A 19,032-nucleotide genomic window follows, 5' to 3' on the forward strand; every position below is an offset into this window, starting at 1 on the left:
TGCCTGTAGCACTTTGTCCCCTGTTGTTGCTGCTGCTGTAATCTACCTTGCACCCTAAGGCTCAGGGCAGGTCACAACAATTTAAAATACCATTTTAAAACACACAACAGTTTTTTAAAATCACAAAAAAACAGTGGGGGTTCTGAAAATATACATTTTAGGTGTCAAAGGTGCTAGGATAAAAAGATGTGTCTTCAGCATACAGTGGAAACTATATAGTGAAGGGCCAGGTGTACCTCTGTGGGGAAGGAATGCCACAACTTAGGGGCTGCCACAGTGAATGCCCTCTTCTGGCCTACCACCACTCCAAACTTCTGTGGGTTGTGGAACTACCAAGAGGGCCTGCTCTGTTGACACTAGAAAACTGTTTGCAGCAATGAGGTGGTCTCTTTCAGATATTTGGGGCCTGAGTCCTTTTGGGCTTAAAATGTTGATGTAATGACCCTGAATTGGGACCAGAAATGAACTGGCAACCAGTTCAGTTGTTCCAAAACAGCAGCTCCATGAGATCTAAACAGAACCCCAGCCAATAATCTGGATGCTGCATTTTGGACCAATCGAAGTCGCTGGGTCGTTCAAGCACATTGTAATAATCCAGCCTGGGAGTTACCAGAGCATGGAATACAGTGGTTAGGTCTTTTGTATGCCATTGATCTTCACATCTGGCTCTTGAGTAAACTTATTTATGTTTTATAAAGGGAAGGTATGCAATTCAGAGGAGTGGAGGTTGTTCAAATGAAATAAACCTTTACCTGAAAATTCAGTACTTCAGATGCTAGTCTGTTGCATGAAAAACAACAAAACCATGTGGCATCTTAAGAGGGCTGAATCAAGACCATGATGGTCCCTGGGCCAGCAGCCTGTAGTGGGTACCCTACTCTACTCCCAACTCTAGAGTCCCATGTACGACATCTTGGGCATGTGAACACACTCACACAAAGAAAAAGCATGTTATGTGCAACGATGGGGTGGTAAGCTCTACTCACAGTCAGATTAATGGGCCTAAGTTATGTCCATTGATTTCAGTAGGTTTACTGTGAGCAGTGCTTAGTTGGATACAAGCCATGTAGGAAACATTTCTACATATCTTAAAGCAGGGGCAGCCAATGTGGTGCCTCCCAGATGATGTTGGACTGCAGCTGTTGCCATTTGCTGACCATTAATCCGTAAACAGACCCCCGTGTTGCAATATAGACAAGCTGAACAAAATAACACAACACGATGGCCAATAACAATGGCACAGAACACTACTGTATTTATAGACTAATCCAAATGATCAGAAATTGCAACCAGTCTCTAAATCTTCACCAGTCGTGGCAGAGTAATTCAAAAGTTTGATATATACATAATCTTGATGAAGAATTGATTAAGATTGGCTGATGAAGCATTGAATGAAACAGATTGGTTATCCAGAAACTTCTGTTCCAGCGATATTTGATGACAGATTATGGGACGCGGATGGCGCTGTGGGTTAAACCACAGAACCTAGGACTTGCCAATCAGAAGGTCGGCAGTTCAAATCCTCGCGACGGAGTGAGCTCCCATTGCTCGGTCCCTGCTCCTGCCAACCCAGCAGTTCGAAAGCACATCCAAGTGCAAGTAGATAAATAGGTACCGCTCTGGCAGGAGGGAGTGCTTAGGGGATGCGGGTGGCGCTGTGGGTTAAACCACAGAGCCTAGGACTTGCCGATCAGAAGGTCGGCAGTTCAAATCCTCGTGACGGAGTGAGCTCCCATTGCTCGGTCCCTGCTCCTGCCAACCCAGCAGTTCGAAAGCACATCCAAGTGCAAGTAGATAAATAGGTACCACTCTGGCGGGAAGGTAAGCGGCGTTTCCGTGCGCTGCTCTGGTTCGCCAGAAGCGGCTTAGTCATGCTGGCCACATGACCTGGAAGCTGTACGCCGGCTCCCTTTGGCCAATAAAGCGAGATGAGCGCTGCAACCCCAGTTGGCCATGACTGGACCTAATGGTCAGGGGTCCCTTTACCTTTACCTATGTATATATCAAACTTTTGAATTGTTCTGCTGTGACTGGTGAAGGTTTAGATTAAATAGTGATTAAATAGTGTTAATGCCATTGTTATTGGCCATTGTGTTGTGTTATTTTGTTCAATTTGCTGACCATTGGCCATGCTTGCTGGGACCAATGGCAACAGCAGCCCACAACATCTGGAGGGAACCGAGCTGGCTGCATCTTCTGCACTTCACCGGAAGCAAGACTGGAAAGGCCCCCTTCACACATTTGTTGTGCCACGGGGTCTTCTTCAGTGCAAGCACTGGCCTCACCCCTGGTGCTACGTGGATTTCCTGGCCCTCTTCCAACCTGCACATGCTGGATGTTGCCACCTGCCTCAGGGACGCCTGCCTGATTCTCCTGCTGCCTATGTCCAGGGTGTGGCCATTATGGCGGAGGCTGGGGAAAGGGCAGCGTCTGGAGCACGGCCAGCAGCATGTTCACTGGCCCCTTGCTCTGGTGGAGCCCCCTTTGCACAGTTGACACATGAAAGGGGCTTGACACATCCCCAAAGGGAGCAGGGGTGATGTGCTGCCTCCTGCCTCCACTCGACCCCCTTCCACATGAGGGGCACAGCCTCTTGCTCTTCTGCTGCCTCAGGTGGCTGCTTCATTCCGCCTAATGGGTGGGCCGGCTCTGGTTCTTTGGCAACTTTTCTTCGCTAGAATCCCTGTTTTTACCTCTGCAGCACAGAGCTGTGAAATGCCACTCAAATGCGTTCCAGGAAATGCTCCGAGCTGTGAGAGGAGAAGTGGCCTCCCTCGTGCTTTTTTGTTACAGGCTGCAGGGAGAGGAGGTGGCTACGCTACCGAGCACTGCAGGGGGGCCTTCTCCCGAGGAGACATGCATAGGGTGGCGCTGCAGGTGCCTGATCCTCTCCAAACATAACTCCAACAAGCACACCCTAAAAGGTAAAGGTAAAGGGACCCCTGACCATTAGGTCCAGTCGTGGCCGACTCTGGGGTTGCGGTGCTCATCTTGCTTTACTGGCCGAGGGAGCCGGCATACAGCTTCCGGGTCATGTGGCCAGCATGACTAAGCCGCTTCTGGCGAACAAGAGCAGCGCACGGAAACGCCGTTTACCTTCCCGCCGGAGAGGTACCTATTTATCTACTTGCACTTTGACGTGCTTTCGAACTGCTAGGTTGGCAGGAGCAGGGACCGAGCAACGGGCGCTCACCCCGTCTCGAGGATTCGAACCGCCGACCTTCTGATCGGCAAGTCCTAGGCTCTGTGGTTTAACCCACAGCGCCACCCGCATCCCCTAAGCACTCCCTCCTGCCCCGCAAATGGCCGCCCGCGGGAGTACTGCTGCCCCGAGCTGGCGGAGCCCAGCGCCGGAACCAAGTGAACTGGGCCCCTTTGGGCGGCGGGCTCCGGAAAGACACGAGCGACTTCGGCAGGGCGGGGGCGCAGGCGCAATAGCGGGGCTGCGCCTCCCGACAGCTGGGCGCTGGGTGGCGCTGCTCTGCGCGATGGCTGCGGCGCGGGAGGCCGGCAAGAGGCTCGCCATCGAGGGAAACATTGGTAATGGGTCTGGGGACGGGGGGCAGGAGGAGCTCGGGGGTCTTTCCTTCCATTGTATGTCGGCAGCGCCGTCCTGCGACTTGGAAGCGCCCGTCCAGCCGGAGGTGGGGGGGGGGGGGAGGAACTCTGCACTTGCTTAGAGGCAGCCTTATTATTGCCTTGGTCGCTCGGGCCCTTGCACGGTTGCAGGAGATATGCCTTAGGAGCAATGCTCCGCCCCATTCCCCGTCTTGCTCCAGTTGGGGAAGACGCGCAGTCTCGGGCTTTGGCGAACCTCCAGGGAAGATCTTGGTTGGGTGGGTGGTGATTGATTTATTTACTATATTTCTATGCTGCTTTTCATTCAGATGAATAGCAGTCGGTTACAAACAGTAAATAACATTCCAAACTCAACGCAAATCATATAGAACAGATAACAGATCATAAGTAAAACTATTACAATCCATATAGCACCATCAACTAAAAAGGTTAAAGCATGAACTGGAGCCTCCGCGAGTGTTCAGAAGTGAATGGAACTTGGTGGTGGTGGTTGCAAGAGCGCTGTTAGGTTGGGCAGTATTATTACACCCCATAATATGCAGAAAGGGAGTGGGGCCAGGGTGAGGTGCCAAGTGGGTCACATGCACACCATACGTTTGAAGCACATGGCATCCGAATCCTGGGAACTGTGGTCGCTTAAGAGTGCTGGGTATTGTAGCTCCTTGAGGAGCAAACTACAGGTCCCAGGATTCTTTATCCAATAAGGTGAGTGTTGGAAGATTCAGGACAGGGGAAAAAAATGCCCTCCTTCATGCAGCATGTAGTTTAACTATGGAACTCACTTCCACAGGAGGCAGCAGTGGTCACCAACTAGGTAAAGGTAAAGGTAAAGGTACCCCTGCCCGTACGGGCCAGTCGTGTCCGACTCTAGGGTTGTGCGCTCATCTCACTTAAGAGGCCGGGGGCCAGCGCTGTCTGGAGACACTTCTGGGTCACGTGGCCAGCGTGACGAAGCTGCTCTGGCGATCCAGCACCAGCGCAGCACACGGAAACGCCGTTTACCTTCCCGCTATAAAGCGGTACCTATTTATCTACTTGCACTTAGGGGTGCTTTCGAACTGCTAGGTGGGCAGGAGCTGGGACCGAAAGACGGGAGCTCACCCCGCCGCGGGGATTCGAACCGCCAACCATACGATCGGCAAGTCCTAGGCACTGAGGTTTTACCCACAGCGCCACCCGCGTCCCTGCTTAAAATTTATATACTGCTTGACTGAAACCCCCACCCACCCTCAGAGCTGTTTGCCAGAATGATTCTTAGGGGGAAGCCATGTGCTCCAAGTATGTGGTGTGATTGTTACATCCCATCTCCACGGCTCATTCTCTGCACAACGTAAGCAGAATGAGGTTGCTTTTCCTTTTGCTGATATTTGGAAACGCAGTATAAGGAGGAATGTTGACTAATGGGCATACGTGCTTTTTGCTCCGCCAGCGGTGGGGAAGTCAACGTTTGTGAGAGTGCTCAGAAAAGCCTTTCCAGAATGGTCCATGATCTCGGAGCCAGTGTCCAAGTGGCAGAAAGTTCAAGCTGCTGGTCCCCACCAGGTAAGAGTCCAGATGTAAAACTTGTTTGGTCTGTAAGGAACTGAGCTATTTTGGTTCAGAATATTGTATTCAATCAACTGGGAGTTCTTCTTCAGTACAAGAATTCTGAGCAAAGGGGAAACTTGCCTTCTTACCAAAATAATCATTCAGATAAAATAACCATTCACTCTCGTGCAACTTCCTTTGGCACCAAAGAGTATTCACCCGCTTTGTGCTAAAGCAGGCTTCCTCAAACTCAGCCCTCCAGATGTTTTGAGACTACAGTTCCCATCATCCCTGACCACTGGTCCTGCCTAGCTAGGGATCATGGGAGTTGTAAGCCAGAAATATCTGGAGGGCCGAGTTTGAGGAAGCCTGTGCTAAAGGTTATAAGAACACCAGTAGAGCCTGCCGGATCAGGCCAATGACCCATTGAGTCCAGCATCCTGTTCTCCCTGTGGCCAAGCAGATGCCTGTGGAAAACCTTCCAGCAGGGAACGACTGCAAGAGCAGCCCTCTCTCCTCCTGTGGTTTCCAGGAGCTGGTGTTCAGAAGCGTTGCCGCCTCCGACTGGGCAGGCAGAGCACTGCCATCATGGCTTATATAGCCACAAATAGCCTTATCTTCCTGAATCTTCCAACGTTTGGCTCCCCTGAATGCCTACGAATTTTAGTGTTCTGAGAGAGGTAGAAAAATATTTCTCTATCCACTTTCTCCATACCATGCATGATTTTATAAAGTTCAAAAAAACTTCTATAAAGATTTTTAAAGACTCCACCCATCCCCTATGCTGTTCCTTATGTGCTTCCATTTATCCCAGCTTGCTGGCTGGGACTGAAAGGAGTCCAAAACATCTGGAGGGCACCAAGTGGGAGAAGGTTGAGCTGGAGGGAGGCGAAGAGAAGAGGAACCTTGCAATATCTTCACATGGCACAGGTTCACAGGCCCTGCTGTGGCCTCCCCCCAGAAAACACGCACTTTGTTTTGTGGTTCCTTTTCCGTTCGGTTCTTAAATGTTTGTCTCTTAAATTATTCCCCGTCACAGGCCTCTCCTTCTCAGAGCTTTGCAAACCTGCTTCAAATGATGTATCAGGAACCCTCGCGATGGTCCTACACATTCCAGACTTACTCATGCCTGAGTCGGCTGAAGGCGCAGCTGGAGCCTCTGTCTGTCAAGCCCCTGAAGATGTGGGACCATGTGCGGGTTTTTGAGAGATCTATATACAGTGATAGGTATGGTGCCACAGTCCTGTTCCTGAAGTTGGCAGCAGCAGCAGCAGCAACAGTGAGATGGGGCCACAGGCCAAGAGAAGTGGGGAGATGTTTGCCTTTTGAAAGAACTGTACACCCCCTTTTGAAATGTTCTCAAGTATTCAGTGCCCCCTCTCCATGTGCAGAGTGCTCTGCAGTTTCTTCCCACGCTTTCATTGTTGTTGAATGTCCTTGCAGTTCCTTCCAACTTATAATTGGGGAAACTAAGGATGGTGCCCCCTTAGCAAGGAAAGCTTTGCCATTCCTTCCATTGGAGCCTCTTCCCCACAAGGAAGAGGAAAACCTTCCATTTTGTAATGATGAATGGATGCCAATTGCAAATACAATATTTGGGAAGCTTGGCAGTTTCGCATTTATCTCTGACTTGCCTGTTCTTCTTCCTGTGTTTGTTGCTGTGCGGGTGGTTTAACTACATGGTCCTCCCCCAGGTACGTCTTTGCCAAAAACCTGTTTGAGATTGGCCACCTGGCAGAGATTGAGTGGGCAATTTACCAGGACTGGCACACTTTTCTCCAACAAGCATTCGGGGACCAGCTTGACATCCATGGCTTCCTTTATCTACGGGCACCTCCAGAGGTAACTGGAAACCTCTGTTATATTTATTAGACACTTCGCCACCTCCCACCCTCAAAAATGAAAGTCAAAGTGATTTACAAAAATGAAGATTGAAAGCAAGTTTTAAGCCAGATGGTTCACTCATGTAGGAAACTGCCTGCTACATCTCTGTCCGAGTCATTGCTCTGGCTGCCTCACCTTCTACTCTGCTGAAGGCAGGTAAATCGGCAGGCTTGTTGCATTGGATGTGAATGGATCCTTCAAAGTTGGTGCCCTGGGTGCACCTTCTCCCAGTCAGGAAGCATGTCCGTGAAGGTTTGGGTGGGCTTCTTTAATCATAGAATTTTAGAGGTGAAAGGGACCCAGTGGGTCATCTAGTCCAACCCCCTGCAATGCAGGAATCAAGGCAAGTTTTGACTTGTATACATCAGCAGTGGCTCTGCTTTGTTAGCCCAGGGGCCACATTTTGTACCAGCAAGTTCTCCAGGGGCCGCAGTACGTGTTAGGCATTGTCTGAAAAGTCGGTGTGATGACCAACACACCTGCGCATATGTGTGCGCACACATCAGAACACCACACATGCAACGCACATCACACCACTGAGCACTCATGCAAAGCAGAGATTGTGAAGGAGGGGATGGTACTTGGTTGTTCCAGCTAGAAACACAGCAATTTTCTCCATTGCAACCCAGAACGCTTTTCCAATTCAAGAGGGAGAACGGAGAAGACCATGGAAAGGGAAAGCCACGAGAGAGTTAGTGTGGCCAGCCAGGTGCCTTTGGGAAATCCACAAGCAGGATTAATAATAATAATAATTATTATTTATACCCTGCCCTCCCCGGCCAGGCTCAGGGCGGCTAACACCAATAAAATCACAGTAAAAACTTAATAGGGGGAAAAGAGGGGGGGGGGGGAGGAAAAAAACACCCAATTAAAATACAGGTTAAAATGCAATTTAAAATGCAGCCTCATTTTAAAGTAGCTGATAAATCAAGACTATAAGGGGAGGGAAACATGAGGGTCAGACTGAGTCCAAACCAAAGGCTGGGTGGAACAGCTCTGTCTTGCAGGCCCTGCGGAAAGATGTCAAGTCCCGCATTGCCCTAGTCTCTTGTGACAGAGCGTTCCACCACGTTGGGGCCAGTGCTGAAGAGGCCCTGGCCCTAGTTGAGACCAATCTAACCTCCTTGAGGCTCGGCACCTCCGAAGCGTTGTTATTTGTGGACCTTAAGGTCCTCCGCGGGGCTTACCAGGAGAGGCGGTCCCGTAGGTACGAGGGCCAATGAATTTCCCTTTCCCTCCTTTCAGATCTGCATGGAAAGATTGCGCCAAAGAGGGAGGCCTGAAGAGAAGGAGGTCCAGCTGCGCTACCTGGAGCAGCTTCACACTCAGCACGAACATTGGCTCATGGAGAAGAGCACAGAGTAAGTCACAGGCGGAGCAGCAGAGAGCTGGCTTCAGTGGGAAGGCAGTTGTGGCTCTGCAGGGAGCGCCTGCTCTCTGCGCTTGAGCCTCTTCATTTTGGTTGCACGCGGTTGTGTCACGTGGCAGGTGTATGTTGGTGCCAGAGCACCTGCCTGATTCCACACGGAAGAGAGAAGCATACAGCCAAGCCACAGTTCCCCTTCACCTGGAGATGAGGATGAGGATTTACATCCCACCTTCTTTCCTTCGAGGATCTCAAGGCGATGTATGTGGTCCTCTCGCTCCCTGTTTTATTCTCACAACAACTCTGTGAAGTGGGTTCGGCTCCAAGACAGTGACTGGCCCAAGGCTTCTGAGTGAGGATTCGTATCCAGGTCTCCCAGGTCCTTGTCCAACACTTTAACTGCTAAACATTACTGCTGCTGGGCTATGATGCTGAACAGCAGAAAGGGCCAAAAGGAACCAGGAAGTCTTGGTAGCACAGAAATGGGTGGGCTAAAGACCACGAAGTGCAGGAGGGCAGCTGTGTACAGACGGGTGCTGTGTCCTGGGCTGCGCGCAACTCGGGCCCCAAAATAAGATACGTGGCAGGCAGCATTTGGAAATGGGCCATGGGGTGTATTTGCCATTCGCTTCCCAACCAGAATCCTTAACAGTCTCTTGCTCACCAGACACAATTAGTGGGCTCTGGATCACTCAAGAGCAGCTTTCCTAACAGTAAGTCAGGCCTGATCCAGATTACTCTTTTATGATTAATTTGGGATTACTTATTGGCAGAATTTTTATCCTTTCCCATTGTCACAGTTTACAGGCCACTACTGTGTTAGTTGCAGTGTTGTTGCAAACCAGAGAGAGGCTGGAAGTTTCCGTTCTGCAGTGGGAGCGATGTGTGAAATCACAAGCTAGCTCAGCCTTCTCCAACTTTGTGCCCTCCCCATGTTTTAAGCTGCAACTCCTATCAGCTCCAGCTAACATGGCTGTGCTCCCATCAACTCTGGCACACTGGCTGGGGCCGATGGGAGTTGAAGACCCAAATCTCCGGAGGGCATCAAGTTGGGAAAGGCTGCTCTAGGGATTAAGTCGTCATCATCCTTTATTTTTTATTCATTCTGTTCCATTTATGAATGCTTCCTGTAGTGACTAAGAATAAAAACAAGTTTGTATATTTTAAACAAGTTCAAAGCCAATCCATGCGCAGACTGGGATAAAAATCTCTACTGCACTTCTTTTAAACCTGCAAGATGTATGTTCTCATTTTGCATGCTTTATTCTGAACACATTGCTAGGGTTTTCCAACTGTTATTTAGCAGGAAGAGAGGCAGGAAGGAATTATTGTTGCTTTACGCCAGCAGTTAAGGCAACTTCACCCCTCCACCAAAAAGCAGAAGAGACTGTAAATTACAGGTGCCCAATGTTATCTTCCTTGCTGTTTAATCAGGAAAAACACATCTGACAGCCTTGCATATTGTGCTCACTTACAACTGAGCTTCCGGAATCCAGTGAGTCTTTGGGTGGTGATGTCTTCACTCAGCTGAGCTCTCTCGCCACACAGAGCCTGTCCATCAACTTCTGAACCTTAATCAGTGGAAGCAAAGCAGATGAACTTTCATGTTTTGCCTTGATCTTTCACCCCCCGTCCTCTTGCTCTCAACCTATAGTTAGTCATATCCATCTTAAAGAATAAGTGCGTTTTCCAGTTCTACATTATTAGTTTTCAGAACCAAGCTTTTTTAAAGCTTACATAGTTGCAGTACGGGCAAAAGCAGCAGAGTAACTGTCAAGCATGATCAGAACATGGGACTATCTGATCTCCCCTTTCCACTGCTTGTGAATTCTAAAGATTTAATTCATTTTAAATGAAGCCCAATTCTATATCCCTACTTACAGTGGTACCTTGGGTTACAGACACTTCAGGTTACAGACTCCGCTAACCCAGAAATAGTACCTTGGGTTAAGAACTTTGCTTCAGGATGAGAACAGAAATTGCATGGCGGCAGTGCAGCGGCAGCAGGAGGCCCCATTAGCTAAAGTGGTACCTCAGGTTAAGAACAGTTTCAGGTTAAGAACGGACCTCCAGAACGAATTAAATTATTAACCCGAGGTACCACTATACTCATAAATGTGGGGCACTCCTCCTTTCTTATTCTGACATGTTTCTTCTTGTGATGATGCAGACATTTGGCCAAAACTTTGTCTCCCTCACTTGTGTCCCTCTTGAAGTTGCATGTAATACTAAACTGTAGTCAGAAACAAACTATGGCTTACTGTGAATTTGTGTGTTTTTCCACACAGTTCAAATTGCACCCACCCTTTGCCAAGCTGGGAGTAAACAAAACTACTGTGCTAGCTTAGCATTTTGTGTGAACCAGCATTGGTAGTTTGCATCTCTCCAAAGAAACTAGTAAGTCAAGAACAAACCTTGACTTCCGCCCATGGTTTGTTTGGGTTAGTGTTTGCACACAGCCCTAATCCAGCACTGTTGTTTGTTTCCTCCCAGTTGCCAAATGGATGAGCAGAGTGGGTGTGATTTGAGCAGCACTTATCAGCTTGCTGGCACATTCATAGTAAACTATAGTTTGTTTCTGACCATGACTTACTGTTGGGTGAAAGCGAGGCCATTAACTAGCTTGTCCCATCCTTCCTCACTATAGCCTGTCACTACAAACACACACCATTCCCTGTATCCTAAGTGAAGGCAAATAGAGAAAGCAGAGGTTTGGCTTGCAGTGAGGTGGCCAGTGACCTGTGGTGTTGTGAGCCTCAGTGTTACCTTAGACGAAGAAGTTCGGGGCTGAAAGACGGAGGCAGAGCGTGGGTGCATGGAGGCTAGATTGTTAAGTGAGCACATTGCAGAAAATGCTTGCTGCTTACATGATGCAGAAATTAAGGTTGGCACCTTAAGTTACAATTTCTACATTTTGGGATGTGCGTAATGGAATTAGTAAGTGCCTTGAAAAACGTGGTTTTTTTTATCTGAAGGTAGAATGTATTTGGCTTTGTTTCAAGGAAATCCATTGAATTATATGAGTCATGGTGATGGTGCAAAGCAGCAAAATTTAGCTTCACTGTGGGTGTATAGTAGTCAACATATGCACTATGCTTTAAGATGTTGAAAGCTCTATCTGTGTAATAATCTGCAATCCTTGCATGAAGCTGCAAGAGAGGCTGTTTTATAAAATTATTGCTGGTTTTATTAACTTCACAGTGTGATCAACAGTTCAAGGAGTAGATTTGGTATACTGTATAGTATAAGCCAGGGACGCGGGTGGCGCTGTGGGTTAAACCACAGAGCCTAGGCGGTTCGAATCCCCGTGACGGGGTGAGCTCCCATTGCTCGGTCCCTGCTACTGCCAACCTAGCAGTTCGAAAGCACGTCAAAGTGCAAGTAGATATCGGCGGGAAGGTAAACGGCGTTTCCGTGTGCTGCTCTGGTTCGCCAGAAGCGGCTTAGTCATGCTGGCCACATGACCCGGAAGCTGTACGCCGGCTCCCTCGGCCAGTAAAGCAAGATGAGCGCCGCAACCCCAGAGTCGGCCACGACTGGACCTAATGGTCAGGGGTCCCTTTACCTTTACCTATAGTATAAGCCACTTTTATCTCCAAATTGCTCTGGGATGGCAATATGGTAAAGCTGAGGATTACAACAGGGGCAGGAATCTTTGGGTCCGTAGAGAGAATGCACCCCCAGACCTCTTTGTCTGGCCCTTGGAACATTCCACAGGCCATGCCCCTCACTGACCCTGCTTCACACCCTTTTTGGCCCGGCTGGAATGTAAGCTTGAACTCTTGATTGTCTGGATGGATGATGGAGGGGTGTGTGTGTGTGTGTGTGTGTGTGTGTGTAGAAACTACCCTACTACACAAAGGTAAAATTTCCATTCATTCTTCTGTCACCAATATGTGACCCCGAGAAGATTGTTTAAAGGGAATGTGGCCCCTGGTCTGCAAAAGGTTCCCCTTGCTCTGCTTTCAACAACCTTGGCATGTAGTGCACTGAAGGGAATGAGGTGAATTAATGAGACAACTCAAAGTCAATGCAGATGAGATCATTCAAGGAAGTGAGCTGAACTACCCACTGTAACTGATGCCACAATATTGATTGTATAGTGAAAAGAATTAAGGAAATAACATTCTTATTGCCCCCACAGGATTCATTCTGAAAACATAAGAAATGCTCCAGTCTTGCTGCTTGATGTCACAAAGGATTTTGAGGATGACACAAATGAACAAGGGAGGCTTATGTCCCAGGTAAGATTTCACTTCTGTGAAATGTGAAAGCTTTGGTATAATGCACAAAACTTGCGTTTTCTTCCATCAGATTAAAGTTGGCACCGTAAGCTACCAATTTGCCTTAATTGTGTGCCTCTTATTCACTGGAACTAACATGGCAACAACTGAACAAACAATTGTTTGGATTTTATTTGAAGATCTGTTTCCTCTTTTTGTAGGTGAAGACTTTTATAAAGACTCTCTCAGGGGAGGCTTTCCCTTCTGCATCTACCACTGCCTCCTAGCCCAGGAGCTCAAAGCAGGCTCCTCTGAGTGGATGGCCACCAAGAAGAGGCCAAGAGAAAGCAGTCCTTGATGGTCAACTCCATTGGGAGTTAAGAGCTCGGCCAGGTCAGAGGTGCTTGCAAGAATTAAAGGTCTCTCTGCTCAGTACTTGCAGGGAAAGAAGCCCTCTGGGCAGCAAAATCCCAACCTAGTCTACAGATAGAAAGAGGAATTGCAGCAGGTGAAAGAGAGGGATGTTGGGGGCAATGTCACTTGGGCTGGGTGAGCTCAGAAGCCACACAGAGGCCTCTGTTCGGTCAAGTGAGAGATCAGTCCTCTGATCTCTTGCCTGGAAAGGGCCTGGCAGGGTGCTCTACCACGTGAGAGAGTGGTGGCCCATTTAATAGATTTGGGCAGTGGTGCATCTACTTAATTTTGTTGGTACTGGCTACCAGTGGCTCCTTTGCCATGATTCTGGACCTGCTCCCTCTCCAACTTCTGCCTGCTGCATTTTCTCAGGGTGGGGAGTCTCAAGTTGTTGAGTCTATATGTGCCCTCAATTCCTGCTACTTACTGTGACATGGCATGATAGCAATAGACACCTTGGGCTCACTTCTGTAATATATTATTTTAAAGCACCCTGCACTTAGACACCCACTTGAATTTCCTAGGCACTGTGGGACCGTCTAACAGTGCCCAGTTCCTGTGCATCTGCACACCTTTCCATTGTCTGTGCATCAATAGCCTCCCCCTTGGAGAAGAGAGATTGGAAATTGATTGACACCGAATTCAGGGACCAACCGAGGAATCTCGAAGGTTCAGAGTGTGAAGAATAGACTGAATTCTGTACAGTTGTGTTAGTGTCTGTATGTGGCAGATGTAAAAAAACCAGACACGTACTTGAGTTTTTCAAGGGGCTGTTGTCTCTTCTGCTGCTTCCCACCCCCAGTGCAACTCTTACTTATGTGATGGAGGCCTCTTGGGCTATAGCATCTCTGTGCATGAAGGCCACTGCATGGTTGATGTCACACACAAATATAGCAACTGTACATTGTTTTTGAGAATACTTTTCACCTTCTTTATCTGCCTTTATCACATTTCCATGAAATTTATCAAGTTTATCCTACAACCATAGCCCTCTTCATTCATTGCTTGTGCAAAGGGGCAACATGGATACAAAGGTTTTAAATTTTTTGTAGATTTTCCTTCAGCACAAGCACCTGCAAAGTTCCTTTTAAAAGAAATGGAATAAATGGGATGTCTGTCTATGAGCAGTCCAGTTTAAAGTTTAAGATAGCCCTGTGGTATAGTATCTTAAGACGCTAGAGGCGCACATATCACCATGAATTTTGCAGAGAGGATATGAAAAGTATGCCCAGTGCCTCTGTGGATAGTAAAGTTCACGAAGTTGACTTTGGGAAACTGGAATATGGATGTCCAAGTATTTTTGTCCATGCATGTTTCATCCTTTTCTCCTCAAGAAATAGTCCTGTTGCGTTTGATGTTGCTTTTCCAAGCCTCACTAAACCTATATATGCAAGTTCATCAGCAGTAGATGGAATGACGTGTCACCCCCTTACTTTTTGTACATAGCATTAAAATTCATGCACCAATTATAAATAAGCAACAGTACAAAACACTCCCTTTTTAATGCAGTGCTTTTAATGATGGGTGTTGTCAACATTTAATTTATCTCTCTTCTAATGTATAAAATTACTGTATTTTTTTTAAGGCTGTTGTGTGTGATTATGGCCTGTGTCCAGTGGTCTGTTGAAGTTCAGAGATTCTGTTTCCAAAGCTGCTTGCAGTATCCTTAGAAAGTTTTGGATAAACTATTTCTGCCACTGGGCTATTGTCCTTATATACTCAGTTGCACTGGGGGCATCAACATTTACTGCAGCTGAAGAAATGTGTATGGGGGAGGGCAGCTGCTGGAGATCCCCTCCTCACAGAGTTCTTGAATGTTGGGTCCCTGAGTGTGGTTGGGTTCTCAATTCCCATCATCCCCAGACAGCTTAGCTGGGAGGTCAGGGAGGAGTAGTCCGGAACACTTTTCTCCTTTATGTTTTTTACTACATCTAGTTGATAGTTTCTGTCCCTGCGCAAGGATATCGTTAGCATGTTACAAAATCCTCTGGCTGCAGCCCTCTTTGTGTTGCTTCTGTGTAAACATGCAGTTGACCCTGAAGATGTACATGCTTCTTGGAGTTGAATGGGAGCAACCACAGAAGTGGTGTCAGCCATGTAGAATCAAGCTCATCTTAAGCCAATTCTAAATAGAATTGACTTCTGTGTTCCAGTCTTCTACTCATCTCAGCCTCCCCCATTAAGAGGAAGGCTGCTTCTGTACCACTATAATGTGCTTTTTAAAAGATTCAGTACGCTGTTAAACCTTTCGTTTGTAGATAACTGCATTCTTCTCACATTTGTAAAATGCTACAGTTAAATCAAGGTTCGTATAGTTAAAGCTCTGGTTTTCCCAGTAGTGATGTATGGAAGTGAGAGCTGGACCATAAAGAAGGCTGATCGCCAAAGAATGGATGCTTTTGAATTCTGGTGCTGGAGGAGACACTTGAGAGTCCCGTGGACTGCAAGAAGATCAAACCCATCCATTCTGAAGGAAATCAGCCCTGAGTGCTCACTGGAAGGACAGATCCTGAAGCTGAGGCTCCAAGACTTTGGCCACCTCATGAGAAGAGAAGACTCCCTGGAAAAGACCCTGATGTTGGGAAAGATGGAGGGAACAAGGAGAAAGGGACGACAGAGGATGAGATGGTGGGACAGTGTTCTCGAAGCTACCAGCATGAGTCTGGCCAAACTGCGGGAGGCAGTGGAAGACAGGAGTGCCTGGCGTGCTCTGGTCCAGGGGGTCACGAAGAGTTGGACACAACTAAACAACAACAGTTAAATCAGTAAAACGAGTAACTTTAAACACGGAGAAAGGGAGTAAATAAAAGTTTGCTTTCCTCTCATAACACTAGAACTTGTAGACATCCAGTGAAGTTGGAAGATTTTAAAAAGTCATTCTTCACACACTAGGGAACCTGCTCCCACAGGAGACAGTGATGGCTCCCACACATCCTGGCTTTGCTCTGCCTCCGTCGTTGGAGTCAGCAGTGCTTCTCAATACCAGTTGCTCAGTCTAAGCCAGAGGAGGGGAGAGGGCTGCATGCGCTCATGTGCTCCTTGTGGGTTCCCCACGGGCATCTGGTTGGCCCCTCAGAACAGGATGCTAGGCTAGATGATCCAGCAAGCTCTTCTGATGGTCTCAGTTCTTGTTCTGCTGGTGACGGTGGTGGGGGAGGGCAGGACTTGAAAAGCACCCTTTCATTTCATATTATATCTCATGGTGTATAATATCTTTGTAAAGGAAAAGTTGTCCTGCCGCAGTTCACGTGGCCACCAGTTTCTTGCTGCTGCAAAATACAGTGTGAGGACAGACTTAGGCTGGCTGGGCAGAGAGTGAAAGAGCAGTGGGGGGTTGGGGCAGCAGAGCCTGGGGGGAAGAGTGGGGATGGGCAGGAGACCCCCCCAAGACACTGCTCTCTGAAGGGAAGGGGAGAGAAAAGCCTTCAGCAGCCCCCTTTTCCTTCAAGCTTCTGGGGTTTGTGTACAGAGGGGCATTTGAAGGCCTGCTCCCTCCCTACAGCTGATAGGCAGCAGGGAATGTGCTGAGAAGTTCCCCACACCCCCGGCTGCATTTCTCCTTCTGACCTCTGAGGTTAATTATATACATATACACAGACAGGTATCTTTTCCTGGGTTGCATCCAGTGTGGTGTTAAGTAACTTGCTCTATTAGCACTCATGTGATGGAACTCCTCCACTCTTTGCACCCCCCTGATCTGTTTCGGGGTTCACTCCAATCCTCTGGGGCTGATTTAGGGAGGGTTTGGGGCACACACAGGGGCAGGAGAAAGGAGAACTTTTGTTGCACAGGCACAAATCTTTGTGCTAATGGAACAAGTACATTGGGTGCAGTCCCATGAGTCAGATCCTTGGTCCAGCCAGGTCAGTGTTGTCTACACAGACTAGCAGTGACCCTCCAGAGTTTCTGACAAGGGGTCTTTCCCAGTCCTGCCTGTGGGTGCTTGGATTTGAACCTTCTGCATGCAGCGCAAGTATTATTGAACTAAGGCGCTCCCTAGTTGTAATGGTGTTTCTGTAGTTAATATGAGGAATAGGAAAGTGATAGCAACAAACGCTCTTTGCATTGAAAAAAGGCAGTGGATTCTGTCTTGAGTAGATGTAAGAGTAGATTTTGCTCATAGCCACCCACCCCCATGCGCTCCTGGATGTGGGCTTGCAAAATCTAAGTTTGGACAGCAACATAGAAAGCTGCCTTATACTGGTCCGTCTAGCTCATTATTGTCTACCCTGACTGCAGCAGCTCTTGGGGTTTCAGACAGGGAGTCTCTCTTTCCCAGCTGTGATTGGGAGCTTAAAAGAGGAGAGGAAGGCAGCTTGCAAAAGCCTTGGGGAGCCCCCCACCTCAATTCCCTTGTCAGTCCCTGATCTTACTCTAATGTTAAACGGATTGTGGGGTTGCAAGATCTGAGAGAATTGACCCTGAAATCTCTTGCCACTTTGAGATTGGGGTGCATGCAACAATATGCTCCCTCCAAGTTCAGAGGTGGATGCCTCTGAAAACCTGTTCCTGAGGACCATGTGCAGGGAGGGTGACCAGGCACACCGATCTTGTTCATGCACTTGCCAAAGGCACCTAAAGGTTGGTGGCTGTGGAAACAAAACTGGGCTTGATGGGCCTTTGGTCTGATCCAAAGGAGTCCTCCTCTGCCATTTCCCCACTGCTGTCTCCGAAGGGCTGCTAACCAGCCAGGTATTTCCTTTTGTTTCTCCTCTAGCCGCTCATGTCGTGCATCCAGCAGTTCTGACTTATAAATAACACTTTTGACTGACGCTGAAACAGTTCCCTGCTTTCTGGCCCAATGGCTTTGAGTGTGCAGCCTGTTCTCTAAAGCAGGGGTGAGAACCTGGATCCTGCCAACAGGAGTAGAACCTTCTGGCTCTTCCTTTCCCCCTCTGTTCCTCTCTCTTTCTCCCAGCCCCCCCCCCCCCCCAAACAAATACACCAAGCCAAGTTTGACAGGTGGGTGGGACTCCCCACATGCCAATCACCTGATGTCACAGTGATGGCTGCTGGCCAGTTTTTGTCCACGCAGTTGGAAAGCAAATGGTGCAGGCTAAGGCACAAGCATGTGTGAGTGTGGTGTAGTGGTTGGTGTGTTAGGCTAGGACTGGGGAGACCAGGGTTCAAACCTCCACTCAGTCATGAAGCTCACTGGGTGACCTTGGGCTAGTAACGCACTCTCAGCCTAGCCTACCTCACAGGGCTGTTGTGAGGGTGAAATGGGGAGGAGGAGAGCTACGTTTGCCACCTTGAATGCTTCAGGGGAAAGGTGGGATAGAAATGTAGCAAATAAACAGCAAATAAGTGTTGATGGCCAGCTGAGTTTAAAGTATTTACTGTTGTTGTTGGCACTTATCTGCCTTGGGAGACAATGAAGTACCTTCCTAATTTAGTCAAATAGGTAGCACAGAGCCCTGCAGAACACGACAAGTTTACAGCACTCTGTAATAAGATGCCAGTGAAGGAAAAATGCCTTTTAAAAATCTGCCTCTTGGTTTTGGCGATGAAGTATGTACATAGGCTGACTCTAAAATCGCTTTGCTGGGGAAATAACTATTTGAATTTGGTGGAGTTTCCCTGGTCTGGTAAATGCATTCTAAAAGTTCAAAGCTGTGGCTGCGCACTAGGTGGTGCTTTATTTCAAACTCGCTTTCCTGACACTAGAGTTTAATTAAGTGTTTCAGCTCCAGAGCCTGACAGACTCTGGAAGAACACGGCTCTGTCCCAGCATGGGAGTGAAGCGCTGCTGGGCTGGGAGATGTCTTGGAGTCAAATGTTTTTCCCCGCCCAGATCGGTGTGATAAGTTAAATATTTTTTGGTTGACTGCTGTCCACATGGTTAATCTGAAGTAAGGAGGCTCATGCTCAGAGGAGTTGGTCTTCAGGCCAGGAGAAGCTGGCTGCTTTTTTAACATTGAGGACTTTAAAAAAATTATTTTTACAGTCTGGAGGCTGCTATGCATACTATTTGTTTAATGAATTAAGAATCACTTCCCACAAAACATCCCAAAGTGAATAAAAATAAAATAAAATAAA

General features: G+C 48.0%; 1 protein-coding gene across 1 annotated transcript; it reads left to right on the top strand.

The window, feature by feature from the left end:
• The first annotated feature begins 3,437 nt into the window (after positions 1-3,437).
• DGUOK (deoxyguanosine kinase) lies at positions 3,438-14,694 on the top strand. The gene is made up of 7 exons (XM_081017576.1): positions 3,438-3,540; positions 5,009-5,121; positions 6,146-6,333; positions 6,801-6,948; positions 8,236-8,351; positions 12,501-12,600; positions 12,801-14,694. The coding sequence occupies exons 1-7, from the start codon at positions 3,489-3,491 to the stop codon at positions 12,864-12,866; spliced, it is 783 nt and encodes a 260-aa protein (XP_080873702.1). The 5' UTR covers positions 3,438-3,488; the 3' UTR covers positions 12,867-14,694.
• The last annotated feature ends 4,338 nt before the right edge of the window (positions 14,695-19,032 follow it).

Source organism: Podarcis pityusensis, assembly GCF_964106645.2.
Source record: "Podarcis pityusensis genome assembly, chromosome: 8".
In the NCBI taxonomy this organism is placed as follows: Eukaryota; Metazoa; Chordata; class Lepidosauria; order Squamata; family Lacertidae; genus Podarcis; species Podarcis pityusensis.